At 45.8% G+C, this 26,533-nt stretch overlaps 1 protein-coding gene across 13 annotated transcripts in view; it reads left to right on the top strand.

Annotated features, from left to right (window-relative positions):
- Positions 1-26,533, top strand: part of TRIP12 (thyroid hormone receptor interactor 12) — a 1,145,873-nt gene that overhangs the window by 852,234 nt on the left and 267,106 nt on the right. For all 13 annotated transcript variants that reach the window (XM_069213427.1, XM_069213421.1, XM_069213434.1 and 10 more), the window contains one exon: positions 7,987-8,060. In XM_069213427.1, coding sequence (XP_069069528.1) covers positions 7,987-8,060 — 74 coding nt within the window. The remainder of the gene's footprint in view (positions 1-7,986; positions 8,061-26,533) is intronic.

Genomic DNA, 26,533 nt, shown 5'->3' with positions numbered 1-26,533 from the left:
GGGGGATATCCAACAGTCTCTCATGGACATGCCCTTTGATGGCTCCTGTCTCTTTGGAGACCAGGCAGACTCAGCCTTGGAGAGATTCAAGGATTCCTGGGCTACGGCTCAGTGCCTTGATCTGTCTGCTGCCCCTCAGCCCCTGCAGTCCGCTTTTTGCACCTTTCGGGGCCACGGAAGGGGCTCCCTGTCGCGTCCCCCCACCCAGCCACCGTGCCACCCATGCTGTTCAGCCACTACGTGGCCGGGGACGCGGAATCCCACGTAGGTGTGGGACAGGGAACCAGAGGACTGGCCGGTTCACCCCTGCCCCCGCTGCAGCCTCCAAACCATCCTAGTCCGTCCCCTCACTCCGATCCAGTTGGCGGCAGGATTCGCCATCACCAGCCCCACTGGTAATCCATCACCATGAAAAGGTGGGTTTTGCAGATAGTTCGAAAGGGCTATTCCCTTCCTTTCGAAACTGCCCCACCAGCCATGCCTCCATCAATCAGCCACCTCCCGAAGGATCATCTGGCACTTCTCCGCCAAGAAGTCACTGCTCTTTAGGCTAAGGGAGCCATATAGAAGGCCCCTGTGCCAGAAGTAGGTTGTGGTTGTTATCCCTGCTACTTTCTCGTGCCGAAAAAGGACAAGGGCTTACGTCCTATCCTAGACCTTCTTGACCTCAACTACTTCCTCAAGAAGGAGAAAATCAAAAAGCTCACTCTCGCTCAGGTCATGTATGCCTTAGACCCAGGAGACTGGATGGTAGTGTTGGACTTACAGGACGGATCTCAGAGGGAACTGCAAAAGACCTGCAGTGGTAGCTGTAGAATATGTGTTGGGTCCACGGCAGATCCCCCCTCCCTTCCCCAGCCAGATCTATCTATAGTGACAGATGCATCGCTTCTGGGTTTGGGGTGGCCACATGGGAGAGGCGGAGATCAGAGGCCTCTTGTCTTCCGTGTAGTCAGGGCTCCTTCTCAATCTTCTGGAGCGCCGGGCGATCAGGCTTATGTTGAAAGCATTTCTTTCCTCTTTCAAAGGGAAAGTAGTGCAGGTGTTCACGGACAATAATACTGCCATGTGGTACTGCAACAAACAGGGCGGAGTAGGGTACTGGACCCTTTGTCAAGAGGCACTACGCCTCTGGATGTGGCTGGAACATCCGGGCATTACCGATCAGACAGGGAAGGGGGCTACCTGTTGATCATCGCTGCACTGGGTGTCGATTTCTCCAAGGTCTGGGGGCTGCGGGTGCAATGGGTCTTTTGGCGTCAGTTATCTTCGTCCAGGGCAGTCTCGGTCAGAGGTGTCCTTGGGATTCTCTCTGCAGGCGTCGTCGTGGAGGGGTGGAGAGGTCAATCCAGGGTGGGAAATTGGTCGCCATCGCCTGGGGGTCCTCTCTGGTTGGTTGGGCCACCTGGACTCGGGCCGTGATCGTAGGGTGCAGAATGGTTAGGACTCCCGCTTCTGGAGGGAGGTGGAAATCCTTCAGAAGTGGTTTCTTCTTCTGTTCTTTTTTGGACAGGGCCTCTGTCCACGAGTGTTCTTGATCCTCTGTGATGCAAGCAGTCCACTGTCGGTTTTTAAGAGGTCGCTGGACCTGCAGGACGCCTCTCTTTTCTTCTGCAGGGTCTTTGAAGGAGGAGACAAGCCGGTAGGGCTGGAGCCAAGTCAGGTGTTGTCTCCTTTCCTTCTCTGCTGGGGTTTCAGCTGAGCAGTACTTTTTCTTCTTCTTGTGAGGTCGTCCAGAATCTGACTGGCTTGGTTCAGCGAGCCCTTAAGTACAAGATTTAGGGGCGTTTTTAGACATCAGAGGGCAGTAGCCAATGGCTACTTAGGGCCAGGCCAGACTAACCTCCAAGGATGGAGTCCCCAGGACCTTGCTGGTTCTCTCAAGCCCCGCAAATCTGTTTGCGCTCCAACTTTCATTTGCTTGGGCTTGTTGGTGGTCCTTCTGCCCCCTGACCCATCTGCAAACCTGCGACCGTCGAGGGACCGCTCCTAGACAACTTTAGGGACTCCTCTGCAGCTCATTGACTCTGCAGAGGGACTCCATCTACCACAGTCAACCCAGATCTTCACCCACAGAAGGGTGGGCATTGCCTCCTGCACCACCTGGACACTCCTGCGTGGACCTGACTCTGTCCCTTTCACTCTTGGGTTCCACCAGCCTGGTCCTGTTCTTACACTGTTCAAATTCCAAGTCCCTATGTTAGCCTATGGGACAACCAAGTAACTTACCACTGCTCTCCTGGTCGCTGGGGGTCTTTTAGATCCTCACTCACCGCTCAGGGTTCCATATTCTTCCAGCCCTTGGCTATAGGTTCCATATACTCTGCTGGGGGAGCCCATTCTCGCATTCCACAATTTTAGTATATGGCTTGGCCCCCTATAGGCCCCTTGCTATTTCTATGTTAATTCCTAGTACTTACCTGTGTATATTTTGTGTGTACTTACCTCCAGAAAGGGGGGGGGGGGATTTCCTATAGTATTCTATTTTAGTGTTACTATAATAAAGTACCTTTATTTTTGCAACACTGTGTGGTTCCTTTCATGTGTGATAACTTACTGTGTGACTACTGTGGTTCACACTCCTCTTAAGTAAGTCTTGGCTGCTTCCCCCGGCTACCACTAGAAAGCCCTGGTTTCCTAGAAGACAGGAGAGCCAGCAGAGCAGTTGGAGTCCCCACGAGCAACCGACTGGCAGCAAGCCCAGTAAGTTGCTTTGTGGCCCAGGGAGAACCTGGCCTGGCAGTTCGGGCTGGACTGTTCCCTTGTGGAACAGGGTCAAAACTGATTTGCATATGGCTGGGTTCAAACTGGGGTGGCATGGTGAGCAAAATAATGGATGGATTAAACCCAGATCTGTGACTGGGGGTGAATGTTTGATTGGTTCCGCATTCCGTCCATCCAGTTACGCTATCCCACAGCGTTTGTGTTTTGCCTTGCTTTTGCCGCCCTAAGTGCGCCGGGTATGCCCAGACGTGGGTCCCGGGCTCACTGTACCACTGGATTCAAGCTAGCCTGGCTGATGAGGGGTGAAACCCTGAAACGGGTCCCAGGATGCTTGTTTCCGGTCCAGGGAGAACCTGGCCTGGCAGTTCGGGCTGGACTGTTCCCTTGTGGAACAGGGTCAAGACTGATTTGCATATGGCTGGGTTCAAACTGGGGTGGCATGGTGAGCAAAATAATGGATGGATTAAACCCAGATCTGTGACTGGGGGTGAATGTTTGATTGGTTCCGCATTCCGTCCATCCAGTTACGCTATCCCACAGCGTTTGTGTTTTGCCTTGCTTTTGCCGTCCTAAGTGCGCCGGGTATGCCCAGACGTGGGTCCCGGGCTCACTGTGCCACTGGATTCAAGCTAGCCTGGCTGATGAGGGGTGAAACCCTGAAACGGGTCCCAGGATGCTTGTTTCCGGTCCAGGGAGAACCTGGCCTGGCAGTTCGGGCTGGACTGTTCCCTTGTGGAACAGGGTCAAGACTGATTTGCATATGGCTGGGTTCAAACTGGGGTGGCATGGTGAGCAAAATAACGGAGGGATTAAACCCAGATCTGTGACTAGGGGTGAATGTTTGATTGGTTCCGCATTCCGTCCATCCAGTTACGCTATCCCACAGCGTTTGTGTTTTGCCTTGTTTTTGGCCCAAGCAGCACACCTGAAGAGGAGACCTACGTCGCTGGAGCAGCAGAGAGGAGACTGTCCTTGCAGAGGTAAAGTGCTGAGGGCCGGGGCTACTCGGAGCCTTAAGATCCCATGGAGCAGGTATCAACAAGCAAGAGACGCAGTGAACAGGGTTCTCTCTTGGTGGAAGAGACAAGAGCTCACTATCTCCCAAGTTGGCCAGAAGGCAAAAAAGACCTAGAGGACCCCTCAGAACCACCACCTGTGTTGGAGAGTTCACAAGTCCAGAGACAGCAGATCTCAGCAGCCGGACTTTGTTGCCTTAGGTGCCTGTGAATGCAGGGGAGTGACTCCTTCGCTCCAAGGGAGATTCTTTCTCTCTTGCTTCTCTGACGCTTAAGTCTTGCGACCCCAGAAGATGCACAGCTGTGGAAATGTTGCTGACAAGAGCTGCAGAAACAATGTTGCAAGGCGAGGTTGTCTCATTGTTCCAGTCTTGTACAGTTCCTGTGGAGGCAGCGGTTCCTGTGGCCAGACCAGAAGTGATCATTGCAGAGGAATGCTGGTAGAGTCTTGCATGCTGAATCTGGGTACCCACCCGCAAAGGAGTCCATAAATAGCCCAGAAAGAGGCTTGATCACTTTGCGAGGTGACCACCTATAAGGAGTCACTGACATCACCTTCATAACCTGACCACTTAGATCGTAGAATCAACCTGGAGGAGCTCTGGGCACCACCCCTGGGGTGCTGATGGACAGGGAGCGGTTACTCCTCTTTCCTTTGTGTAGTTACGCTCCAGAGGAGGGACCGGGAGTCCCTGGACTGGTGCAAACCGTATTATGCAAGAAGGGCACCGAAAGTGCCCTTCAAAGCAAGCCAGTGACATGGGGAAGCTACCCATCCCCCTGCCTTGTAACACCTATTTCCAAGGGAGAGTGCTGGTGAATCAACAGTTTGCCTCTCCAGAAGAGCAGAGGGCTGCCTTGGGACAGGCTCCTTGTGCAGCTGTTCAGGGTACAGGAGACTAAAGGCAACAAATTGGAAACTTTGTGAACGTTACACACTGCAACATGTTACATTAAGCCCCAACTTAATTCTCAAGTCGAAAGTAATTTAACAAGTTGTTTGATACCTAGGAAAATCACCCTTAGTGCCATCGTTCAGTCATTAGCCCTTCGTTAGCTGCAGAGTTCAGCTTGTAACCCTTTACTCGCCAATGGGGCGGCCAAGTCTTTCCACATTGAAAACAGCTGAGTGTTTTTACTGCCCTAACATGTACCCATGAAATATGCTGGTCCCTGCCTTAGTGCATGGTAGGCATGCCATAGGGTGACGCACACATATTGCAGAGAGAGGTTTGGCTTTGCCATTGCTTTAAGTGGCAAAGTTGGGCTAGCAGTTCAACCAACCAGTGCTGCATTACCTGGGATGCCCTATCTTACATGCTCTGTGTACCCTTGGTACCATATTCTTGGGACTTACAAGAAAGTTAGCCTATACCAATCTGATATAAGCCAGTTCGACATGCATGTTTTAGGGTCGGAACACTGGCACTGAGGTCTGATTAGCAGGCCTCAGAACTCTGAGTCAAAGAAACAGCAGCATCAGTCCAAAAACTTCTGTGTGATAATACAAAAACGGACATTGCCCTACAGTATCCGTTGCACAAATATTGCTTTCTGACTTACAAATGTTCTTTCAATGGGACGAGAGCTACATTTAAATATGTATTTTTTGTAGTATTATTTGAAGGTTTTTCTATGTACTTATACATTTAAGTTGATTTGCTTTATTCTGAATCCAACTGTGAAAGGACAGTTGTCCCAAAAATTACATCACCCAAGTTACTGGTGTCAGAGCTGGATACACATTAAGCTTTTTTAAAAATATTGCTGAGGGGCATTGTTGAGATGTTACTGAGCTTTAGTATTTCCTTTCCTAAGTAAACTTTGAGGTGCATACTGAACTGCCTCCATTTGTGTGAGGTATTTGCCCATCCTTAAGCATAGCATTAGTAGCACATCAACCTGGTCACATTAGCACATTCATCATAGATATGAGGTGAGTGGCCCTGGCAATGATTGATACAATTTCACATTTGAGCATATGCAGGATGCAATTGAATATCTAATACAACAGTAATGAACTCTGTAGTGCAATCACTCCATTTGAGGTTTACAAAGCCTTATTGGCTATGTAAAAATGAAGAGATTCAGCCCTGGCTGAGCACCCAGAACTCATGGGAAGAAGCAGTGCATTACCATGGCTAGGGAATAAATAATAAGTACACAGTGGTCCTCTAGTTTTTCTCCTTATTTGTCTTCTGCTGATGCAGACTCAGTAGTAATTTCACCAGATAAGATGTATTGCTATTTCTGTTTTAAGAAGCATAGGCCAGCATGGTGAGAAGTGGTTTAGTTTCTGTCATCTAAGTGATGCCACACTCATTTTGAGATACTTCATTGTCATCTGAGGAGATTCCACATGCAGCTGGTTTCCCCAGGAAAGGATATGAAAATTTTGTAGGGACTAATTCATTCTTAAGGTGGTGGGACTTTCCCTCTTTCCAATTTGGAGTTACTTTTCCAAAGCAACCACCACCTTGGTGATAACTACATAGTCCTTTAGAATTAATTGGATAGATCATTCTGGAGATTGATCTCTGGTAGTTATTGAGAATTTATCAACTTTGTGAAGCTTAAAGTAATTCACCCACAATTAAAAACTTATTTACATCAGTGACAGCAGAAATGGCTACCGCAAGGCTAGAGCTTTGCACTGCATAATACCAAGTATCAACTAACTCTTGTATTTTATTTGAAGATGCAGTGCTCCAAGAAGAGCAACATTACTGCATATCAATTGATCAAGTGATGTTGGTGGTTATCCCAATTTTCAGCTTTGGTTTCTGTGAACCATGAGAGACTGGATGCAAACAAAAATGATTGTCATTATGAGGTTTGAATTTGCTACTGTCACTTCACATGTGTGAGATGAAAGCTTAATGCAACCTTATGGGTCGTTCGTGCATGAGTTTTCTAATGGTAGGTTTAATTTAGGCATGCCATCTTCGTATTCTAATCATTGTTCTAACAGTGGTACAGTACAGTTCCTTCAGACCTGATCTTGCTTTAGGTCCTCATGGGGCATTTGCTTTCTCTGACTCTAGCAAAGATTTACATTTACTGAATCGTGGTGCTGGTATCTCTCCATTACTCAAACAGGCAAGTCTTGATCCCAAAGGTTCACTTGATTTCCCTGTTCAGTAGTGGCAATCAGTTGAGCTTTTACCACTGACATTCATTTGAGTTTTTGTCCCGTTTGTTTTTATACATTTTTTTTGTATTGAAATGAAACATTTTACTAAACTAAAATGAAAACTGTAAAACTGCAAATCAAATCTATAGACAATGAAGGTGTGAAGAATTATTCTGTTGCATTATTCATTGTTAAGAAATAGCTATGCCTTTTAACTGTAGGGTTTTCCTTCCAGATTTAGACACCCACTGCTTCACTGAAATCTAGACTTAGTCACCTAGTGTGTTCCTGTGGGTGGTTTTTCTGTATATGGGCGCCTGATTGCATGCGTAGAAGGCTTCCTAACAGTTTGCTTTTTGTTCATCAAAGTGCATGTTTTTAGATGAAAATAAGTGAATGTAAATTCTCCTTCATTCTGGTGATTTGCAACTCCTTTGTGAACTAAAGAATGTGCCTATCTTTCTAAGCTCACAAAAGCTAATTCATCAACACATGGTTTGAAGTGCCTTGAAAGTGATCTACATTAGGCTGTACCTCAGCTATAATCCTTCCTTGGGTAGTGTCTCCTCGTGATTTCTACAGGCATGGTGAAAACCAGCAGAAAGTGAAGGGGTTCTGTCAATACTGCACACTCAGTAGTGATTGAGGAACTCCTAACCGACAAATATGCAACACAAGGTTATTAATAATGCACACAAATCTACAGGTTATTCACAATAGTGTTCTGTCCTGTGGAAGATTGACTTAATTATTATGTATGGGGGTTCTAACATTTTGTGGGCTACATCAACTCTTTTCAGTTCTTTACGTTAAATACCCTTTACACTTAAATACCGGTGTCCTTGAACCTGAAGTTTATCTAGCATTAGTCATGTTACTTAGCAGACTTTTAGACTAATTATGCCTTCTTTATGCCTCAGTAATTAAAATATTATGATCTCTTTTTTGATCTTTAATTCTCCCACCTGATCTAACCACCCCAAGATATTTTATGTGACCTCAAATGAACAATTAGTCTGAGAGTGTTAGGCAGCTATGTTTTTTTTGTATTTATTTTACAATTAAAATTGCAGAATTCGATGCATTTGAATCTCACTCTGATTTTTCTTTTAGGCTATGGAAGAATTAGAGAAGATGACGAGGACAGTGATGATGATGGCTCAGATGAGGAAATTGATGAATCTTTGGTAAAGTGAAAGATATTGAATTTGTAGCGATTAGTTGAAACAATACTATTAAGCACATTGTGCTTTTTGTGTTTCAACAATAGCATCTGTTTGAAAAAATATTCACCTTTTAATAGTTATTTGTAGTTTGTTAATGCTAAGACTTTCAAACAGACCATGTACACCATTTACTCACAAACTGGAAAGCACTAGCATGTTTAGTTACGAGTGCCACTTGCAAAATTTACATGCTAGCAACATCCAAGGAATTTAGGAGAAGCAAGTCACTTATTTTCATGTTGACTTAAACTATCTGAGGCATTTCAAACGGTAGTTAATAAATATAAACGCCAGTTTAATAACCAAAAATATGTAACATATTAAGTTGCATATCCACCCCTATTTAGGTATTTTAGTTAAATGAAGCCACAAGGTTCAGAGAGTTATTTGCTAATTTTTTTATATTGATCCAAACCATACCATACTAGTTTGTACCAAAAAGAACATTGAAAAACATATCTATCTCTAAACAAGCATTTTTTTCTTTAAATAAATACTATGATAATATCCACTGCTTGAATTCTCTGTTTAAACGTTTAAAATGCCAAATAATTTAACTAAGCATGTTAAAAACCAATGTGTTCACGGACTACATTATTTGTGCATGTGAGAGCATTTCTACCATTAGTGTGCCACCATAGAGCTCTCCGTTTTTGGTCACACATTCCGCATGATTCTGGGAATAAAGAAATGTATTGCTTAGTGATGTGTTACGAGTTCTGTGACAGCTGACTAAAACCCACATCTAAACTATTCGATGCATGTTGGCAGGTCTTTCCAAAGTGTTCTATTGAGTGTCTCTGGCATTTGTTGTTGGGTGCTGGTGTTCCATGCATTTGAGATGTTCTGTCTAACATATTCTGTTAGATATTGGGCATCCAGAGAAACTGGTGCGGACCTTACTGACGTGTGTACAACACAGAGCAGTTGTTTAAGGTGAAACATTAAAAAGAGGTCACACATTACCAGGCCTGTCACAGGAGTCAAAGCAGATGAGGTGAGGTTTTGTCATTAGTGTCCTTGATCTCTCGTTTTGGATTTGCCAAGACACTGCATAGCCCTAAACTGCGTGCTTATATGTGTAGTTTCGTTTAGGTAGGACTGAGTGACTATTGTGACATCAGTTTTTATCCATTATAGAAAGCTAGACACTTGGACTTTAAGTGGTAAAGGTAATGTGAGGTTAGAAAGTAACAGATGGGAATCCTTAGGGAGGGAAAGGAAACTAGTAGATTGTGTTTGGATGTGGAAGGCTGTCACGAGTGCAAAATTTAAGGCAGCAAAAGCCAATGCGTTGAATACATCAACAGCATAAACCTTACAAATAAGAACGCATTGATGGATCCATAGGAGAATAGTAACCTGAGTTAAGTGAGGCTTTTCGTGTGTGACGTAAAGTTAATCAAACCCTTTTCACTAAAGTATATGTTGTATGCATCATAACATTGTGTTTCGCAACGCATGTCATGTTTAAGGTCTATGTGATAGGCTTGTTGATTAAGTCATATGCCATTTGTGACAGTTAAAGGGTATTGACAATGTCCTAAACAATGTTACTTAAAAGGATGTTGGAATATTACAGTTTGATGGCATGTGTGACTGTAGCTACACATGCTCTGCATACTTCTGTCATCTAGTGTTGGGGCCGGAAGGTTGTGGGTTGTTTTTCTTAAAGGCGTGAGTCCTGAGATTTAGTATAGTTACTCCCCCTTTTTCTGGCAACGCGCTAAGGGATTGTTTTCTTACGCCATTGGGTCCGGTTGTGTTTTTTCCGATCTCAAGACAGTTTCTCAAACTCTTCCATTCATGATACCTCTCATACAGTCGGTATTGTCTTTGGAACGCATATTTACTATTCTTTGCTCTCTGGGACCTGATGAAACACCTAGTCGGATCAACGCATTTCAAGAAAGAACCATCAGACCACTATTTTCTCAGTTCCATCTTACGGAGAATGAACTTAAAAAGGAATGGCTCCCTTCTGTTTTTTCCCTAAGTTCCACGTGAAGCTCCTGTGGGCCGATCAGCACCAGGCCTGCAACCTCTGTCTCCAATCCACAAAGAGAAGGACTGTGATGCTTGCAAATCTTGTCGATCAAAAAAGACCCTGAGAGATCAAAGGACCCGTCGTCGTGAGATGCAGCAACAGGAGATCAAGAAGATGGCAGACATCTTCGGGCTATAACACACCATGTCGGAGCCAGAGCAGAAGCTACAAGAGGCCTCTGCTGTCGAGGAAAAGGCCTTTTCAGTCAATGATTCAGAGTCCGATGTGGACACAGTTCAAGACCTTCCTCCAGCTCAACCAACCATGTGTACCGGCTCCCATTCTTAGCCCAAAAAGACAACTGCTTTTACCCAAGCAAAGGCTACGGGCTGCCACTGCTTTCAGGCCATGGCTGCCACCGAAAGACTTATTCGGAAGCAATGCCACTGAGCTCGGCTCCAAAAATTAATCATACCATCTCGGTACCGAGCTGGACACCACCAGCGTCATCTTCGAACGTTTTGGCCTCCTACTTGCACCAACCACCCCGGCGATGAAAAAAATTCTGCCTGCTTCAGCATGAACAGTTTCTGGTTCGAAACACAAGAGCGCTTTCGTATCGAAAAACGTTAGTCACTGCGCCTTCGCAGCTGAGTACTTCAGTTGAGCCTATCCTTCACAAAACGTAGCAGCAGCTGGATACTAAACCAATGCACCTTCATATCCAACTGCAGACTGGACGTGTTCTGGTTAAAGGTATTGTTGTGATGCCTTTTAAGAGGCAGCTTACTTTTGAAAAGGCACTCAGCATTTCTACACCTCCTGCCTAACACAATACTCTGGTGACATATACCCTCCTTTACTTTCTTCTCCACCAACAAATATACCACCACACTTCACCACCTCATTCTCAGGGTGGACCCCTTGATATTACACTTCAGGGCTCCCCAACAATTTTCATGATATTCAGGGAGCAGGGAACAATACTGTGACTTTACCACAAGACACAGATCCATGGTAACAATACGTTGTTGACCCCTTGTAGGAAAATGCCTCTCATGGCATGGTTACCCCCTAACTTGTTGCCTTCTGTTGATGCTAGTTATGATTGAAAGTTATCTGGGATCCTGCTAACCAGGCCCCAGCACCAGTGTTCTTTCCCTAAATTGTACCTTTGTCTCCACAATTGGCACAGCCCTGGCACACAGATAAGTCCCTTGTAACTGGTACCCCTGGTACCAAGGGCCCTGTGGCCAAGGAAGGTCTCTAAGGGCTGCAGCATGTATATGCCACACTGAGAACCCCTTACTCAGCACATGCACACTGCCTCACTGCTTGTGTGTACTGGTGGGGAGAAAATGACTAAGTCGACATGGCACTCCCCTCTGAGTGCCACGCCCACAACCCACTCCCTGTGGCATAGGTAAGTCACCCCTCTAGCAGGCCTTACAGCCATAAGGCAGGGTGCACTATACCACAGGTGAGGGCATAGTTGCATGAGCACTATGCCCCTACAGTGTCTAAGCCAATTCTTAGACATTGTAAGTGCAGGGCAGCCATTAAGAGTATATGGTCTTGGGAACAAACTCCATAGTTCCATAATGGCTACACTGAATTCTGGGAAGTGTGGTATCAAACTTCTCAGCACAATAAATCCACACTGATGCCAGTGTGGGATTTAGTGAAAAATGCACACAGAGGGCATCTAAGATTCCCCCTGAATACCAGTCCAACTACTAGTGCTAGTCTGAACAGTTTCTGCCAGCCTGACATATCCAGACGAGATACTGGCCACATGGGGTTGAGTGCCTTTGTCACTCTGTGGCCAGGAACAAAGCCTGTACTGGGTGGAGGTGCTTTACACCTCCCCCTGCAGGAACCTCAAAGGCTCAAGCCTGGTGTTACAGCGCCCCAGGGCACTCCAGCTAGTGGAGATGCCCGCCCCTCTGGACACGGCCCCTACTTTGGGTGGCAAGTCCGGAGGAGATGAGGAAAACAAGGAGTCACCCACCTGTCAGGACAGCCCCTAAGGTGTCCTGAGCTGAGGTGACCCCTGACGTAAGAAATCCTCCTTCTGACTTACCGGCCTGTCTCCAGACTCGGAGAACCTGCACAGCGATGCATCCAGCGGGGCCAGCGACCTCAGAGGACTGACCTGCACAGCAAGAAACTCCTGTGGACAGCAGCTTTGTCCAAAACTGCAACAAATAAACCATCTTTAAAGAGACTCCAGCCTCACTCCAGAAGCATGAGTCTCCACACACTACACCCGGCACCCCCGGCCCGTGTCCAGAAGAACCAACACCGCAGAGAGGACTCTCAGATGACTCCAACGATGTGGAAACCCTGAGATGACCTCCCTGCACCCCCACAGTGACACCTGCAGAGAGGATCCAGAGGCTTCCCCTGACCGCGACTGCCCGGTAACAAAGGAACCCAACGCCTGGTAGAAGCATTGCACCCGCAGCTCCCAGGCCCTAGAGGGACCAACTTCTGGTGTAGGAGTGACCAGCCCTCATCCTTGCCCAGTCGGTGGTTGGCCCGAGAAGCCCCCCTGTGCCCTGCCTGCATAGTCAGTGACCCCCAGGTCTCTCCATTGATTTTTATCTACAACCCAACACCTACTTTGCACACTGCCCCTGTGCTGCTGAGGGTGTATTTTGTGTGCCTGTTTGGGACCCCCACCCCCCAGTGCTCTGCAAACCCACCAAGGCCTCCCCCACCCCCGCCCGTCTGCTCCCAGAGGACGCAGGTACTTACCTCCTAGCATGGTGGAACCGGAGCACCCCTGTTCTCCATAGGCACCTATGTTATTTGGGCCCTACTTTGACCTCTGCACCTGACCGGCCCTCTGTTGCTGATGCTGGGTGTTTGGGGTTAACTTGAACCCCTAACGGTGGGCTGCCTATGGGCCGGATACTGAACTTGTAAGAGCTTTACTTACCTGAAAAGCTAACCAATACTTACCTCCCCCAGGAACTGTTGATTTTTGCATTGTGTCCACTTTTAAAATAGCTTATTGCCATTTTTGCCAAAACTGTGTAGATTACTGTTTTAATTCAAAGTTCCATACTTACCTATGTCAAGTACCTTACAATTTATGTACTTATTGAATTCTGAATCTTGTAGTTCTAAGATAAATTAAGAAAAGATTATTTTTCTATATAAAAACCTATTGGCCTGGAGTTAAGTTTTTTCAGTGTGTGTTCTCATTTATTGCCTGTGTGTGTACAACAAATGCCCTGTAGGAAAGTACCATCTTGCCTGGCATGTTACCCCATTTTTCGCTGTATGTATGTTGTTTTAGCCCTTGTGTCACTGGGATCCTGCTAGGCAGGACCCCAAGTGCTCATAGTATGTGCCCTGTATGTGTTCCCTGTGTGGTGCCTAACTGTATCACGGAGGCTCTGCTAACCAGAACCTCAGTGTTTATGCTCTCTCTGCTTTCTAAATTTGTCACTGCAGGCTAGTGACTACATTTACCAATCCTCATTGGCACACTGGTACACCCAAATAATTCCCTTGTATATTTGGGTTCCAGGAGATCCCTATGGGCTGCAGCATTTCTTTTGCCACCCATACGGACCTCAGGCAATTCTTGCGCAGGACTGCCACTGCAGCCTGAGTGAAATAACGTCCACGTTATTTCACAGCCATTTTTCACTGCACATAAGTAACTTATAAGTCACCTATATGTCTTACCTTCACCTGGTGAAGGTTGGGTGCCAAGTTACTTAGTATGTGGGCACCCTGGCACTAGCCAAGGTGCCACCACATTGTTCAGGGCAATTTCCCCGAACTTTGTGAGTGCGGGGACACCATTACACATGTGCACTATACATAGGTCACTACCTATGTATATCGTCACAATGGTAACTCCGCACATGGCCATGTAACATGTCTAAGATCATGGAATTGTCACCCCAATACCATTCTGGTATTGGGGGGACAATTCCATGATCCCCCGGGTCTCTAGCACAGAACTAGGGTACTACCAAACTGCCTTTCCGGGGTTTCCACTGCAGCTGCTGCCAACCCCTCAGACAGGATTCTGCCCTCCTGGGGTATGGGCAGCCCCAGCCCAGGAATGCAGAACAAAGGATTTCCTCTGAGAGAGTGTGTTACACCCTCTCCCTTTGGAAATATGTGTAAAGGGCTTGGGAGGAGTAGCCTCCCCCTGCCTCTGGAAATGCTTTGATGGTGCCCATCTCTGCATAAGCCAGTCTACACTGGTTCAGGGATCCCTCAGCCCTGCTCTGGTGCGAAACTGGACAAAGGACAGGGGAGTGACCACTCCCCTGACCAGTACCTCCCAGGGGAGGTGCCCAGATATCCTCCAGTGTGTCCCAGACCTCTGCTATCTTGGAAACAGAGGTGTTGGGGGCACACTGGACTGCTCTGAGTGGCCAGTGCAAGCAGGTGACGTCAGAGACCCCCTCTGATAGGCTCTTACCTTTCTTGGTAGCCAATCCTCCTTTCTTGGTAGCCAAACCTCCTTTTCTGGCTATTTAGGGTCTCTCCTCTGGGGTATTCTTCAGATAACGAATGCAAGAGCTCACCAGAGTTCCTCTGCACTCCCCTCTTCGACTTCTGCCAAGGATCGACCACTGACTGCTCCAGGACGCCTGCAAAACCAGAACAAAGTAGCAAGATGACTACCAGCAACATTGTAGCACCTCATCCTGCCTGCTTTCTCGACTGGTTCCTGGTGGTGCATGCTCTGGGGGTCACCTGCCTTCACCCTGCACTGGAAGCCAAGAAGAATTCTCCAGTGGGTTGACGGAATCTTCCCCCTGCTAACGCAGGCACCAAAAGACTGCATCACTGGTCCTCTGGGTCCCCTCTCATCCTGACGAGCGTGGTCCCTGGAACACAGGAACTCTATCCACGTGACTCCCACAGTCCAGTGATCCCTCAGTCCAAGTTTGGTGGAGGGAAGTCCTTGCCTCCCCACGCTAGACTGCAAACCTGTGTACTGCGTGATTTGCAGCTGCTCCCGCTTCTGTGCACTCCGCCAAGGATTCCTGCGTGCACAGCCTAGCCTGGGCCCCCAGCACTCCATCCTGCAGTGCTCAACCCTCTGAGTTGGACTCCGACGTCGTGGGACCCTCCTGTGTGACTCTGAGCCAGCTCCGGTTCACAAATCTTTTAAGTGCCTGCTCCGTTACTTCTGCGGGTGCTGCCTGCTTCTGTGGGGCCTCTCTGAGTTGCTGAGCGCCCCCTCTGTCTCCTCCTCTAAGGGGCGACATCCTGGTCCTTCCTGGTCCCCAGCAGTACCCACAAACCTCTACTGCGACCCTTGCAGCTAGCAAGGCTTGTTTGTGGTTTTCTGCGTGGGAACACTTTTGCAACCTTCAGCATGCCATGGGACATCTTCCATCCAAAGGAGAAGTTCCTAGCTCTCTTCGTTGTTGCAGAATCCTAAGCTTCTTTCATCCGGAGGCAGCTTCCTTGCACCTTCATCCAGGGTTTCCTGGGCTCCTGCCCCCCTGGACACTATCGCGACTCTTGGACTTGGTCCCCTTGCCTTGCAGGTCCTCAGGTCCAGGAACCCGTCTTCAGTGCTTTGCTGGTGTTTGTGGTTCTTGCAGAATCCCCCTATCATGACTATTGTGTCCTTTTGGGGTAGTAGGTGTACTCTACTCCTACTTTTCAGGGTCTTGGGGTAGGGTATCTTGGACACCCTAACTGTTTTCTTACAGTCCCAGCGACCCTCTACAAGCTCCCATAGGTCTGGGGTCCATTCATGATTCGCATTCCACTTTTGGAGTATGTGGTTTGTGTTGTCCCTAGACCTATTCTACACTGTTTGCATTACTTTTCTTACTCTTACTTACCTGTTTTGGGTTTGTGTACATAAAACTTGTGTATATTACTTACCTTCTTACTGAGGGTACTCACTGAGATACTTGTGGCATATTGTCATAAAAATAAAGTACCTTTTAGTAACTCTGAGTATTGTGTTTTTTTATGATATTGTGCTGTATGATATAAGTGGTATAGTAGGAGCTTTGCATGTCTCCTAGTTCAGCCTAAGCTTTGCCATAGCTACTTTCTATCAGCCTAAGCTGCTAGAAACACCTCTATTCTACTAATAAGGGATAACTGGACCTGGCACAGGGTGTAAGTACCAAAAGGTACCCACTATAAGCTAGGCCAGCCTCCTACAACACCTAACTGCTCGACCACACTACCACAAAATAGTGTTCATATTATCTAATGTTGCCACTGTCAACCTCTAAGGGGAACCCTTGGACTCTGTGCACACTATCTCTCACTTTGAGATAGTATATACAGAGCCAACTTCCTACATCCCTTCACAGACACAGATATCTGTCCAGCCATTCATTCCCTGCCAGATAATACTATTATAATAGTAATCAGGCGCCCCTAGACAAAAAGCCAATCAAGGATGACTTCCTCTTTGAGACCCTCGTTACATCCCACCGGACCATGCTTATGGGGATGATGCGACAGACGGAGGACATTTTTAAGGATCCTGCCAGGGCATGTGTAATGCCGCTTGTTGAGAAAAAAATACAAAGCCTCTCCCTCGGAGGTCAGATTCCCACAGATTCCCCTAGTAGTGTTTAATGCAAGGAAGGGAGCCAATTCAGAAGTAGCTAGTGATGCTCCGCCTCCTATTAAGGAGAGCAAGTTTTATTTGACACCTCTGGAAAGGGGTTTGCTGCCCAAGCCACCAACCATTGGGGTATCGTTAATACTCTAGGCCTGCTTCCTAGGTATGACCATGCCCGCTGGGACGAGATGGAGGAGTTCCTCCAATATCTCTGAGAGGAGCACAAAAAGAGGGGCCAAGAAATTGTCAGGGACAGCCAGCTTATCTCTAAGATTTGTATTCGCTGCTCCTTGGACTCTGCTGATAAAGCTGCAAGGGACATCAACACCAATGTTCTATTGCGCTGGCATGTGTGGCTTCGCATTTCCCGCTTCAAACCTGAGGTACATCAAACCATACTAGCCTTTTAATAAGGAGCACCTTTTCAGCCCACAGGTCGATCAGGCACCCTAAAAAACAATAAAGTAGCCATGTCCATGGGTGCCCTACAAGCCCCTGGTTCTCGCAGGGCTTTTCTTAGGCCATTATATAAATCACCCTCCAAAACAACAGCCACTGACACTTTGTCTTCTTATCAAAAGGGCCAATCTCATTCATCCTCCCAGTGTCTTTTACAAAGGTCCCTCCAGGGGAAATAATAAGAATCTGTGGTTTAAACACCCTCCCCTAGAGGCTCTTCCACTGCCTCCCTTTAGTGACTCCCTTCACCTTTTCCTTGACTACCTAACACTGTTGGGGGACGCCTTCAACAGTTTTTTCAGACATCGCAAACTGTCACAACAGATTATTGGATATTATCCAGTAAGGTTAATGTCTGGAGTTCATTCCACACCTCCTAAGATACCCACTTGCACTCACAGACTTTGACCAGAACATATCATTCTGCTCAAACAGCAGGTATGGGCTCTACTAAACAAAGCTGTAGAAACCGTTCCTCAAGAACATCAGGTATCGGAGGGATACTCCCTGTATTTTCTCATCCCCAAAAAGGATGGTTCATTAAGGCATGTTCTAGATCCAAGGCCTATGAATTACTACATTCTGTCATGACATTTTCACATGGTCACTCTGGGGGACGTAATCCCACCGCTTCAACAAGGCGGTTTCATCTCAACACTAGATTTAAAGGACACCTACTTTCACATTCCTGTGCACCCAGAGCATCACAAATATCTCAGATTTGTGATAATTGGACAACACTACCAGTACAAAGTACTCCCCTTTGGAGTCACAACTGCCCCACGAGTGTTCATGAAGTGTCTAGCAGTGGTTGCAGCTCATGCAAACAAAATATTCACATCTTCCCATATCTGGACAACTGGCTCATCAAAGCCAACACTTTCAAACACTGTCTACATCACACTCAAGTCAACATAGACTTGCTTCTTCTCACTATCAGTTTACAAAATTCTCACCTGCATCCTCTTCAGATCCAACCCTGTCTCTAGCCTGTTCTGAACACGCAACTAGGTTTAGCATATCCCAGTGCTTTAGGATTACAAAACTTTCAAATGCAACTTCTATGTCTGCCTCCCCAAAAACAACAAAATCATCAAGTCACAGTAAAATGTGTCATGAGGGTTTTAGTAGGTATGATGGCCTCTTGCATTGCCATAGTGCCACCTTTCTGTCTGTCTTCACAAGCACCTGTTTGCAGGAATGTCTAGCATGCCAATGGTCTCAGGCACAGGGTCTTCTAGAGGATCTAGTGTTGGTAGACCGCTACACCCATTGCTCTGTGCAGTGGTGGGACAAAACCAACCTCTTAAATATATAAATATATACCCTGTTCAGCAGATCATTCTTACAACAGATGCATCTCAGACAGAGTGGGAGGCTCACCTTCAGAATCTCGCAGTCCAAAGTCTCTGGGATCCCAAACATTGCAATATGCAGATCATTTACCTAGAGCTTCTTGCTGTTCACCTAGCGCTAAAAGCATTCACGGTCCACCTCATCAACACAATTGTCCTAATATGCACACACATGACAACCATGTACTATGTGCAAAAACGGGGAGGTGGGGGGGTGGCTCACTGTGTACAACTGTCTTGCATATTTCAGAAAATCTAACATTGGGCCATTCACCACAACATTCACCTACTAGCGGATCATCTCCTAGGGACACAACTACTTTGCCGGTCTCCTCAACAGTATGCGGCAACAAGTCCACAAGTGGGAACTCCACCCAAAAGTCTTGCATCCTTACTTTCAGAATTGGGGGGGTTCCCAGACCTAGACCTATTCGCAACAAAAGAAAATGCAAAATGCCCACCCTTCGACTCCACATTCCCACACCCTCATTCCAAGGGCAATGCTCGAAGGATGAATTGGTTAGGGATATTTGCCTATGCTCTTCCACCCATTCTCATTCCGTTTCTGGCTTGAAAGCTTGTGCAAACATCCCTCACATTGATACTGGTGGCCCCCACATGGGTCAGACAACCATGGTTCACCACTCGTACTACTACCACTACTAGAGCATGTTATGCAGCAAAATGGAAATATTTCTTCTGCTACTGTCTGTGCAAACAAAGGACCCATTCAAAGAATCAGTGCAGGGTATTCTTTTGCACTTTCTTCATTTGCAAGCTTGGCGTACACTTCCATAAGATTACACCTAGTAGCTACAGCTGCATAACTTCAGATCAGACAGCAGTCTTTTTTTTCAAGATTCCAGTCATTAAAGCTTTTATGGAAGGACTTAAGAGAGTGATTCCACCAAGGATACCTAGTGCCTTCTTGGAATCTTAACATTGTACTCATTAGACTCATGGATCCACCATTTGAACCTCTACATTAATGTCCTCTTCAATTCCTGTTGTGGAAGGTGGCATTCTTAGTTGCTCTTACTTCACTTAGGTGGGTAAGTGAGCTCCAGGCCTTAACTCTGCATGAACCCTTTTTACAAATTACAGGGATAAAGTAGTTATTCGCACCAATGCAAGATTCTTGCCAAAAGTAGTATCTCACTTTCACTTAAATCAGCCCATTAAATTGCCAGTCTTCTTTCCACACCCAGATTCTGTTGCTAAAAGAGCTCTCCACACAGACGGAAAGAGAGCGCTTATGTTCTACCTTGACAGAACTAAAACTTTTAGGGGGACTAAACAGCTCTTTGTTGCCTTATCACACCACACAAAGGCAATCCTGTATCTAAAACCAGCATAGCTAGCTGGATCATTAAATGTATCCTGACCTGCTATGCTAAAGCCAAAAGACCATCACCTGTTCCTCCTAGAGCACATTGCACTAGGAAAAAAAGGACAACCATTGCTGCAAGTCTTCTGGCTACACTGCCCTATGCCAATATAAAAGGGCAGGAATGCACAGTATTTATGAAATACAGTGCATTCATGCAATTTCCCAAGGCACTGGCGCACAAATTGCTTCTTAGCGCCAATGTAGGCAAGATTGTTTTTGTGGAGGAAGGGGCACCTTCCTGAACAAAAACAATCCTGAAAGGTATTTTCCTTGTTCCACGTGTGCATCAGAATGCAACACACATGGAAAGAGGAAAAAATGAGGAGAAATGAAAACATTTCTCCTCATTATGCCTGCGTAAGGTTTTTGCACTGCTCCAGTTTGTGATTTTGTAAATCTGGGCATCGTCAAAATCCAAGGGTGTTGTGTGGGAACACCCACTTCAACACCCATGGAGCGCCTCCTTGACACAGAGTAAGGCAACGGGGTGGCTTGCGCTGCTTTGACGTACTGCATATCTATGAGGCCATGCAAAGCCACGTAGGGTGGCTGTGCGTCACCTCATAGGTATGACTGAGAGGCTTGTGCTGCCGGAGAATCAATAAAAGTGATGTTCTGATGGTGCAAGCCCCTCAGATATGCCCCAAAATCTTCTGTACCTTTTTTTGAAGTCTTTCACTGTCAGGTAGCTACATATAAAATAACAGGCAGCTTAAGGGAAAAATAAATACAAGAAAGTGGTTACTCATTGGGAAATGCACTGTAGTGCATTATGAAACCTCTATTAGTTAATGCACTGCAGAGACCTCTGTGTAACCAGACAGTCACAAATTCAATCTTGGTTGGTGCAGTGGAGAATAGTGACTTGTGTATTTTCAGTGCCTCGAGGTCACAGCTGTGACACAAAGCACTGTGAAGATGTAAGTCATTATTTTATATTTGTATTACACAAGGTATAAGATAGGGCACTAAAAATGCACAAAAAGGTTAAAGCTAAAATTTCCAAAATGTAGATTTAAGTAATACCAGACCATATGTAATTTTTTTTTTATAGCTGTCCCTTCAACACCTCCTCAGGGGTAGTAAGCACTACAGGGCAGATTTATGATAAGTGGTGCTGCACTTAGTGCAACTCCACTTTTCTTGCGCCCCCTCCAATGCCACAGCGTAGTGACATATTTAAAATACGGATCACCATGGTGGTTGTTAGGGTGACTAGCGTCAATATTTCATATGCTAGTCTGGCGCTTTGCAGGATTAGAGTAAAAAAAGATGACGCTAATCCTGCAAAGCATCCAGAGGCCCATTGTAATCAATGGAAGCCTCTTTTTAACGCCTGCACTTAGCAGGCATTAAATGCCAATAAAAATGGTGCAAAGGAATCTCATAGATTCTTTTGCGCCATTTTTACAGCCCCTCCTAGCGCCGTAATGCCCCCCTTGCATACATTATGCCAGGCGCAGGCATAATTAGGCACAAGGGGTTACAAAGTGGCGCAATACAAGCATTGCGCCACTTTGTAAATATGACGCAGCTTTTTTTCCCTTCCAATGCCGCATTAGCGTAACAAAAATGACGCTAATGTGGCATTGGAGCGGTGCAAGGCCAGCATAAATCTGGCTCTATGTATATACAATCACAATTAAAGGCACACACTTCACTGCCCAGTTGTTAACTCTATGCACTACCACTCAAAGAGAACAAATATTTGTCATCGCATAGCTTTGACTGATTCGATCAATTAAAGCCAGAACAGGCTCCAAAGCATCGTTTACATTTGTTTATTTTACCATTTACATTTGCAGATCAACTCCTAACTCACATTTGCATTTCATTCAGGAAGAAGGCACAATGGCTTCTTTAGCTGTCTGTGCAGCTTCCTTTCACAGCACAGGAGACTCAATCAATGAAAGTTAACGATTGGCTGGGGGAATGCGCGACCCCCTTTCCAGGGCTCCACGGCCTCCCTGGTGGTCGCGACCCACAGATTGAAGACCTCTGCTATAGCTGATATATGTAAGGCAGCTACATGGTCTACACCACACACCTTCACTAAACATTATTGTGTGGATGTTTCAGCACGCCAGCAGGCTCATGTAGGTCGGGCAGTGTTACGTACACTATTTCAAACCTCTGCAACACCTACCGGTTTGGAGAGGCACTGCTTTACTGTCTTTGCAGAGCATGCCTATCTACAGACACACATGCCATCAAACAGAAAATGTTACTTACCCAGTAAGCATCTGCTTGTGGCATGTAATGCTGTAGGCTCCCATGCGCCCACCTGCCTCCCCGGACACCTGTGGCCGTTGCAGATTTCTTAAACAATATTCATATATTCAGTTGCATAGACATCTTTTTTCTTTCTCTTAAACTAAACTTCATTCTCACCCACCTTTGGGAAAAACAATTTAACAATGGAGTTGATGCGCATTACCAGCAAGAAGAGTCAGTATACAGCGTGACTCACTTTACCGCATGACTCAAAAGATTTTTCAAAGAAAAGCAACTTGCAACCTTCCGGACCCAACATTAGGTGACAAAACTATGAAGAGCATGTGAATCTACAGCACTATATGCCACAAACCGATGCTTATTGGGTAACACTTTCTTTCTAAGATGCCGACATTTGACGTGCTCCCAGGAACAATTTAGGTGGAAATGTAGTTATTCATTTTCCAAAGGAGGATTTGTAAAGTCGGCCCAAAATTGATTTGCAGCAAACTTCAAGAATCTAATTTCCTAAGAAAGAAATCCATTTCTTCTCAGGGAAGTGCTTCACATGGAATTTGTTATATTTTTTCAAGAAAAGGAATATGTTTGAGGTTCACCCAGAAGCCATATAGCTAGAACATAGTAACTCTGTGACCAGTAGGTTATTTTTAAACTGTGATTTAGGTACATTGTTTCTTGCATTGTCCATCAACCATATGTAAAGGACGAAAGAACAGAAATTACATGTTGATAGTTAAGTAGATACATGTTAAACAACATACTTAGTTTTTTCGTAGGATATAATAGTTATACTGTAAGTGTGTGTGTAGTGTATTGGTACCCCCTTGCTTGAGAAGAGTGCAAATCTTCAAGTGTGATGTTTTTCCAGCTTCTTTCTGAGCGTAGTGGGTATAGTCATTGCAGACAAATAGGTATACGGACAGGATTATTGCCAGTGGGAATGGACCTTTACCCCAGATATTCATGGCCAAACATGTGAGGTGCTACATGAAGTCTCCCATTTGCTTCCAAACAGGAGATTTGTTACACGGTAGCTCTTTGCCTTAGTTGCAATAAAGGACCAAGTAGGGAAGACATCACAGAAAGTCTGCCTTTCCATCAAATATGGTCACATAGAATGCCCATGTTTAGCACTAGAAAAAAGGGACTTGTCCTAACGCATAACACCTCAGAAATGCTGCCCATGTCCAATTTGGATTCAGATGACCCACGTGACCACAGTTTTGTTGCTTGAATCATGTGTCCCAGTTTTCCCTTCAGGTCCAGTAGCCAGCCAAAAGTATTGCTGGAGCAAGGCCGAAAAGAGAAAGGTGACCTTGGTGAGGGAGTACATGGTACTGTTAACTTGGATGTATGTAACAGTATAATAGGGGAGAAGAGTAGAATGCGGCAAGATCAACCCACTTGAGTGGTACTTTATTCGTGCCCAAGCCTAACTGTCCATATAGCAGTGTATTTTCAAAAGTACTGAAGCACATTTGGTGATCAGACATGCTGGCAGTAACTAGTGCTTGACTCTCATTAGTTCCTATGAAAACATGCAGGTAGAGCTCAAGCAAACAAAAAAGAAAACTAGGAGATGGGAGAGCAGATGATAAATAAACATGATTTCAATTTTCTAACCATAGTATCATCCCTAACCAAATGTTCACGTAATTGCAATTTGAATACAAAAAGATTTTACCAAGCATTCAAAGCCTGTACTTGGGGCACAGTGCTGTGTCTTAGCATTTCCACCCCTTTCTAGAAAGGCACCTTGAAACCAACAGACTGTCTACCTTGTGTTTAAAATTGTTTTTGAAAAAAACATGCTTTACAATGACCTTCAATTCATTTAGTCTATGGTTACTAAAACACAAATATCTGTTTACATTATTGTGTTTATATCTTTAATTTCTACAGTAGCATGGAATGATTTCTCTGCTATAGCTTTGTGATCTTTGCTGTTTGTGAGAACTGAATAATATAGGATGAGCACTTGTTACACTAAGTAAATAGGTTTATCTGGCGGATATCAGTTTATTTTTTCTAGACTTTTAAAAGCACCACTCTTTCTTTCTTGACTTTGTGAAACTCTATTTTGAAAGAGAAGATAAACAATAGTAGGAGGGAACTATCTAAATCCAAAAGCAGTGATAATTTCACTTGAACACAGCTAGATTGTACCGAAGTCACACAGCATACTGCATAGGCTTTTTTCTCAGGTTTTATGCTTTTTGGAGAAGTGAACACAAAGGCCTCACTGTAATGTTTGAATTTGGCGGGTTCTTACGGTAACTGATGGTGGCCAAGATGGCAAGCGGAGAAAAGCTGGATTTGGGTGTCCAGCCCAAGTGTGAAGCGTTTGTTTGGGCTTAGGTTTGTTACTTGTGCTCCTCTATGGCTTCCTCTACTCTAGGGATGCGGTGGGCACCGGACATAAGGAAGGCGGTTTTGACCCACTGAAGCATACTGTGGAACGAGGAACGGATCCTCTGGGAGATGTGGCGGACCTCTTTTCCCTTTCTTCTCTCCTTGCAACCCCACAGCGAGCTGGCTACCAGATGGCTTGCCATAACTTCCAGATTTGCTTCTCATGCATTTTTTGCCTCTGCAAATGCAGCTGTTAGAGGAGTGGCCATTCTGTTGGCTCTTAATTTTCTCTGGGAAATAACCCAGGTTGTAAGGGACCCTAAAGCTTCGTAGAAAGTAGTGAGCCTGCAGGTTTACAATCAGACTGTCCATTTGGTCAGTTTTTGTAGGCCTATAGAGAAGGCAAACCCTTTAGAAGAAGTATACAATTTTCGTTTCCCCCTTAAGGGGCTGGTTCTCATTGGAGGCGACTTCATTGTCATACACGATGTTAAATGGGTCTGTTCCTATCAAAACAAACAGCGGAAAAAGCCTAAGATGTCTTGATTTTTGGCTAAGCTGGTTCAGGGCCTAGCCTTGATAGACCCCTGGCGTAGCGACCATCCAGTGGGGCAAGAATGTACCTGTTTCTTCAGAAGCTTCAATTCTGTGTCACAAATAGATTGTTTTTATAAACATCATATAACTGGAAAAGAGACAGATCTGGTATACTGTTGAATCCCTTTTCGATAATCCCCCCTCCCCCCCCTTTTTAGATTTATGACAAAGCAACCCTCCATTAGAGCGACCACGGTGGTCTTTAGATAAAACTCTTAACTCAAGAAAGCTGAGTTGAGTCCTTGCGGGTGGTTCTGTAAGACTTCTTTCAGAGGGACATTGGTACAGCCCCTAGCTTTGGGTGCCTACAAGGACGTCAGTTGTTTTCTTTCCGCACCAGTCAGCAGAGATCCAGCAGAGCTACCCACAGGCACTTTGTGGTTGACCTTTTTTTCAACCCTTTTGTCAAATATTTTTCTGACTCTGTCTGCTTGTGAGGCAAGGATGTCGACATGGAAGGCTGTTTCAAGCCCCATAGCTCCTGTCACGTGGCAAAGTCTGTGAGGAAACCACATCTGCCTCTGGTGCCTTGAGTGCAACCATGACACCAAGACCTATGTTGATTGTTCCCTATTCACCTCAGGGCTGCAGGAAGCTGGCACTCTAAATAGTGCACTAAAATGAAGTACACTGTGCAGTGTGTCAGTGGATTCCCAAAGGCTTGCAGAGGCAGTAATAGATAGATCTACTGCTCTTTTTGTGGTAGTGTGGGCGAGCCGTTATGCTTATCAAGGAGTCGTGTTAAGCATTTGTTGTGCTCAGAGGCAATAAAGGAGACACCCTCAAAGAATAAATCGGAGACCAATTTAGAAAAATAATTAGCTTTTATATGAGCTTTCAACCAAAGAATTTAGTTATAAGATGAGCAGTTTAAGTTAAAAAAAATACTCCACTTTTTCAAACATAGACAGTGCCAGAGTACTCATTTTTAACCTATGGGAGGAAAACAAAAATGCAGTTTAACAGGTAAGTACACAACTTTCAATTCCAGGCTCCAGGGTTTTAAACTAGCACTGGACTGGGTTCAGGTTCGTAACAAGGGTGTGCCCACAGCAGCATGGGGGCAGTCGGTGCAGAAGTCTGTCTGCTGGTCAATGTTAACCTATGGAGTCTGGGTTTGGAAAGACGCACTGCACCCAGATCAGGACAAAGTGATGTTAGAGGTTGGGCTCCAGGGGTTGAGGTAAGCACTGGGAGCCCACAAAGCAGCATCAAACATAAACCCTCAGCGGCACAGGAGCAGAGTGCTAACAGTGTTGGTTTCCTGATGTTCTTCAGTGGAGGAGATAACTCTCTCAAACTGGCTGTAGGCTTTTGCCAGGAGGTAAGGTGAGGTCAGCCCACATCTACCCAGGTAAGGAGATGGTAGGGGTCGTAGGGAGAAGGACAGTCCAGTTCCCCAAGGCCCCGGTACTTCTGGTGCAGGGGTGTTTGCTGTTGTCATAAAAAACTTGCTGGGCAGGTCGCGGTCAGGGGGAA

Source organism: Pleurodeles waltl, chromosome 11 (genome assembly GCF_031143425.1).
Source record: "Pleurodeles waltl isolate 20211129_DDA chromosome 11, aPleWal1.hap1.20221129, whole genome shotgun sequence".
NCBI classification, from domain to species: domain Eukaryota; kingdom Metazoa; phylum Chordata; class Amphibia; order Caudata; family Salamandridae; genus Pleurodeles; species Pleurodeles waltl.
Note: the sequence above shows the minus strand (reverse complement) of the source record. Positions and strands in the feature narration are given on the sequence as shown.